At 33.0% G+C, this 6,000-nt stretch overlaps 1 protein-coding gene across 1 annotated transcript in view; it reads left to right on the forward strand.

Annotated features, from left to right (window-relative positions):
- The window catches only part of LOC132727012 (baculoviral IAP repeat-containing protein 3-like), a 44,031-nt gene extending 38,350 nt beyond the window's left edge, over positions 1–5,681 (forward strand). The window contains exons 4-5 of the mRNA XM_060712424.1: positions 1,879–1,930; positions 5,420–5,681. Coding sequence (XP_060568407.1) covers positions 1,879–1,930; positions 5,420–5,658 — 291 coding nt within the window. The 3' untranslated portion in view covers positions 5,659–5,681. The remainder of the gene's footprint in view (positions 1–1,878; positions 1,931–5,419) is intronic.
- The last annotated feature ends 319 nt before the right edge of the window (positions 5,682–6,000 follow it).

A 6,000-nucleotide genomic window follows, 5' to 3' on the forward strand; every position in this document is an offset into this window, starting at 1 on the left:
TAAAGCTGAAATGCCCCAGGTCATGGTATTTCTTCAAATTATTGTTTTAACATATTCTATGCTCAAATTTAATATTAGAAAATATTGACAATGGATAATTTCCAACACTGAAAAGCAGTTGTTTCTGGTGAGTGACTCAGGGCCATCATGGCTCCATGCAATTTCATTTCACTATAACATTACTTTCAATGAAATGATGATTTAGCTGGCGCATTATTGTTCAAATTATTTTTAAATTATCAAATTTAATATATTTTTATAGCTCACCTGAGCTAGCTCAGGGTGTTGAATGTCAGTTGTCCGTCCACACTTGTTCGTTAACACTCTAGCAGTCAATTTTTTGCCTCAATCATCATCAAACTTTGTCAGGATGCTAATCAAGGTGATAGCTGGAAAGAGTTCGAACATGGGTCATCTCGAATGAAAAACTAGGTCACCGGAGATAAAAATAGAAAAACCTTGTTAACACTTAAGCATTCACATTTTTGACTCAATCATCATCAAACTTGGTCAGGATGCTTGTCTAGGTGTTAGCTCGGATAAGTTTGAACATAGGTCATCTCGGATGAAAAACTAGGTCACAGGAGCTAAAAATAGAAAAACCTTGTTAACACTCTAGTGGCTACTATTTTGATTCAAATATCCTGTAAAGTGGTCTGAAAATTTGTTTTGATGATTTCTAGGTTACGTTCGAATGTGGGTCACCTAGGGTCAAAAACTAGGTCAGACTGCCCAAATATGGAAAAACCTTGTTAACATTCTAGTGGTCACATTTTTGACTCGATTATCATCAAACTTGGTCAGGATGCTTGTCTAGGTCATTGCTCGAATGAGTACGAACATAGGTCATCTTGGATGAAAAACTAGGTCACCGGAGCTTAAATAAAAAAAACCTTATTAACACTGTAGTGGCTACTGTTTTGATCCAAATATCCTGTAAATTGGTCTGAAAATTTGTTTTGATGATTTCTAGGTCAAGTTCGAACATGGGTCATCTCGGATGAAAAACTAGGTCACACCGCCCAAATATGGATAAACCTTGTTTATTGTTTTATCCAAGTATCCTGGAAATTGATCTGAAAGTTTGTTTTGATGATTTCTAGTCCAAATATGGGTCACCTGGGTAAAAAACTAGGTCATACTGCTCAAATATGGATAATCCTTGTTAACACTCTAGTGGTAACATTTTTGACTCGCCTGTCATGAAACTTGGTCAGAATGCTTGTCTAGGTAATTGTTCGGATGAGTTCGATGGGTCAGGTGAGCGATCTAGGGCCATCATGGCCCTCTTGTTTATAATTTAAGACAAATTAAAGAATTAAATTTTACTGAAATATTTCTTGTACAATATTTTTAGCAAGTTCAATGTTATAAGGATTATAATGGCCAGCCCGCTTAGCTTAATTGGTTAGAGCGCTAGACGTTATCTTTACATTGTGTGTTCGATTCCCTGGCTGGCAAGCTAAAATTACTAATCATCTTTCAGATGAGACTTTGAATAAGAGTGCTTTAGCACTTGGCACGCTAAATAACCAGGAGAATCATCTGGAATTGTCTCATCTTTCTATATTTGTATCTTGCAAAATCTAAAATGACTAATACTAGGACTCACCCATATAGGCAACTGATGGCGAGTATAAATAAACTCAAATATACACAAAGATACGGTTGTCTCTATTATCTCAGTTAAGCAACAACAATATCAGTTAAGGAAAACAAATGATTTTAATTTTTAAAATGAGCAGTAAAACATCTGTTGCTTAATCAGTTATGAATCTGCCTTGATTATGTTTGAAACTGACATTGACCAAGACAAAATGAACTAAAACTGTTACCAAGATATCACACTTTCAAACACATATTCCACTATATTTCCAGAGACGGTTACAATCCAGCGACCCTGAATTCAATAGAAGAATGCAGTGGAATGGTAATATGTTATAAATAAGATCATTTCAACTGAAATTCATAGTAAAGTAAAGGAAATCAAATTGCAAGCTTTTATCTTAGTAAGAGTAAATCCTTTTTAGGGTTACCCTCCGTCCGTCTGTCTGTCAGTCCGTCCGTCCACAAAACTGGATCCCGCGATAAAGCAAAAAGTACTGAAAATATTTTTATGAAACTTGATATATGGATAAATGGCAGTATGGAGATTTATATAATAATGCACGTCTTTTTCTTTTCTTCCTATGTTGAAAATTCTGAAAATATGGCGAATTTTACACATAAACTGGATCCAGTGTTAACTCAAAAAGTACTGAAAATATTTTTATGAAACTTGAAATATGAGTAGATGACAGTCTGGAAATTATGCACATTTTTTTCTTTTCTTCCTATGTTGAAAATTTTGGTTGCTATGGCAACAAATAGACTGAATTTCAAGATTTCTGATTTGAATTTTTACGCTTTTTCACTATAAGAACTTTATTTCTCAAGGTGTTTACTACTTCAAACTTTAAATATTAGTTTCTGGTCATCAACCACATATGTGACAAAGTTTACAACTCTAGCACAAAAATTATCAGAATTACCTCCCTTGAACTTTGAATTTTTATGAAAAAAAATGTTGTCTTTTTCTAAATAACTTCTTTATTTCCTAATGTATCTACTTCAAACTTATATATGTTTCTTATTATCACTCAACATTTGTGAGAAGGTTAAATACTCTAGCAAGAATATTTCTAGAATTATGTCCCCCTTGAAATTAGATTTTTTTTTTCGAGAAATTGGTATCTAACTTCTTCATTCCTTATAGGATTTACTTTAAAATCCCACATTGTAATAATATGACAAGGTTTATAAATCTAGAATCCATATTTCTAGAATTATCGCCTCCTTTAACTTTGAATTTTTCTTATTCATTCTTTAACTTTCTTATCTCTTCATGGATTTTCTTCAAATTCAAAATAAACATTCATTATCAACACCTACATTATATTTTTGTTTTTAATTTTCATCTTTGTTACTTACTTTACATTATAGTAAATGCTATATTTGAAAATTGTTATTTTTTACTTATCTTCTTTGTGACTATAAATGGTATCTTTAAACTTAAAGTAAAACTCACATCAATGTTCATAAATCTAGCATAGTTATTTCAAGAGTTATCTCCTCTTTAAGAATTTTGTATTAAAATATGTTATAATTATTTTGGTAACAGAGATGTTGGAAAAAATAACTCCTTCAGTCTGTCTTTCTGTTCATAAAAACTGTTTCGACCTGAGATCACTTTTAAAGATTTTTCCAACAAATTTACTTAAAATAGAGAAAAGTTGAAACATAAGTTATGCATATTCATCCTGAGAAATTGGATCTTTTGATTATCTGTTGTATAAACATTATTTCCTTACTAGACAGGGAAACTTAACACATTACTATGATATAGACAAACTTAGAACTCAAAAGATTTAAGTTCATTTATGTCATTCATTCACTGGTTAACGTGGATGGCCAATGGCCCATCAGAATGTTGCTGGGGTTCTCACCGGTAGGGGACTTGCTTGCAATACTATGATAATTACTTGTTGAGATGTTGAACTGTTCCTAGGCCTAAGCATGGATCTTATTGCATTTTGATGGTTCTAAATTACTACATGCTTGTGGATGAGTTAACACTAAAGTAACACTTAATATTGTCCTTTACCAATTAGATCTTTATAAGTCAAGAATTTTGATATATGATATTGGCAGTGTTGATGGGACCAATACATTTGGAGTTTACTGTTTTCAGGAAAATAAGATGGTAAAATATAAGTACTCTTTTGTCAGATTTATAGTTGAATTTAAAAAAAATAAAATTGTCTACTATTATATATGACATGCTTTGCATAATCTGTGAAGGAAAACAACACATTTATTCTTAGGTAAATATATACAAAGTCTTCTTAGTTATTATGCAAGCATAAACAAAGTCTTCTTAATTTTTTAGGCAAATATATACAACGTCTACTTATTCTTAGGCCAATATATAGTTATAAAGTGTACCTAATTCTTAGGCCAATATATAGTTACAAAGTCTACTTAATTCTTAGGCAAATGTATACAAAGTGCAAATGTATACAAAGTCTACTTAATTCTTAGGCAAATATTTAGTAACAATGTCTACTTAATTCAAAGTTTTTACACTAATAGTGATTTGTTACCTTATATTGTTAGACACGTACAGTCAAACATGTGTTATTGTTCTCATAACCACATTTGAAAAAAGTATTGATGTAAGGAATTTTGCCATTTATTCTCATATTCTGTGGGGGCCATTTTATATTTATACAGTAAAAACTGTTTACAGTGACCTTCAATGGGAGAAAAGAAAAAAGGTTGAGTCACTGTGGATATTCTCTACATAATTCAGATATATGAACATATCATACCAGTATTTTGTTGAAAAGCAGGATAGTACCATACTTAGGGTTTAATTATATCTTTTATTGATATTAAACATACCAAATATCGTTCATAAAAAACAGGACAGTATTAAAATTGCATGTCATAATAATTCGTTTAGATTATAAACTACACCATTACATAATTTACACCATTTTAATTTTACTAATGAGATGTTAGAGACATTTTATTTGTATAATCAGCCTGTTTACTTTACATAGTTCAATGTATTAATAAAACATTAGATATAAATCTTCACATAATTTATACAGATAAGTGCTCCGAAAAAAAATTTAACAATCGAGGTTTCGAACATAACCACACCTTTAAGACGTTTGGCATTGTTTTATCTTTACTCGCCAAAACACCGCAGCAATTATGTATATGCAGGTGTCTTTAATAACTCAATCAGCGAAAATTGATTGGATCTGTCGCCATTTTGTGTAATTGTCAACAAACAGCCATAGTGTATTAGTGTGTCGCCGATTGGTCAATGCAAACTGCTGTAGATACAATGCGCGTTCTGATTCTTCAAACGCATGAATACATAAAGATATACATTGTGAACTCTTGCCTTGCAGCGTGTATTAGACTTTGTTGATGTTGACACGCTTTCTTAACTAGCGGATTAACAGTAATTGGTTGTAATTGAGAGGTAAACAAATTGTTAAAGACCTAGCGGTGTAAATAAGTATGACAGATCATTGAAAAATAATCAGGCGACTTCAAAATCTGTTTAAAGTTTGTTTTAGGCGAAGTTGCTGATCCGAAGGCGACTTCTTTGCTCAAGTCGGCCCCTAGCTCAAGCCCTGCTCCTCTTGCAAAAGTCGCTTTTCACGGCGCAAATATGGTATCGGGTGACTAAATCATGATCGTTGTACGTGCTAGACAGGGAGTCGCTACTAAGACAGTCTTTACTGTATTGGAACAATCATTGTATGCTATTTCTTTTGAAAACCTGTGATCAAAGACTACATTTTCCATTTCACACAGGTTTTTGTTTTTATTGGAAGTATTTGTTTTCATAAATTTGTAGGGAGACACAGACAGGATCCAGAAAACGCTGTGTACCGTCACCCTGGATACCAGACATTGGAGTCACGACCTGCTTCATTCCTGAATTGGTCACCACACATGATGCAGACCCCTGAACAGTCAGAAGACGATATGATAGAGGAAATATTGAAATCAGTTGTCTTTTGTTACACAGGTGAAATTTCTAAACTAAACTTTCTTGTTAATCTGTCAGCAAAATACTCTTACAGGAATGAATAAATAATATAAAACAAGCAGCATCACAAAGTAATGTGTGGTTTATTGAAGAGGTTTTGCTGAAGGAATCTTTATGCCCCCACAAAGTGGGAGCATATAGCGTTGCACTTGTCCGTCCGTCTGTCCGTCCGTCCATCCCTCCGTACGAAGTCTTGTGAACGCAACTCCTCTTAAACCGGATGGCAGATTTTGCTTTAACTTCCAGGGATGATCAACCTCAAAAGCCCAACTGGACTATAAAAGCCAGCAGATGGCGCTAGGGCAGGTTTCTTATTAATTTTATGCATGCTTCACTTCAGTGACCCTTTTTCAAAGATTTAAGATTAATTACCAAATACATTAAAA

This window comes from Ruditapes philippinarum, unplaced genomic scaffold (assembly GCF_026571515.1).
Source record: "Ruditapes philippinarum isolate M1 unplaced genomic scaffold, ASM2657151v2 ctg1995_1_1_1_1, whole genome shotgun sequence".
In the NCBI taxonomy this organism is placed as follows: domain Eukaryota; kingdom Metazoa; phylum Mollusca; class Bivalvia; order Venerida; family Veneridae; genus Ruditapes; species Ruditapes philippinarum.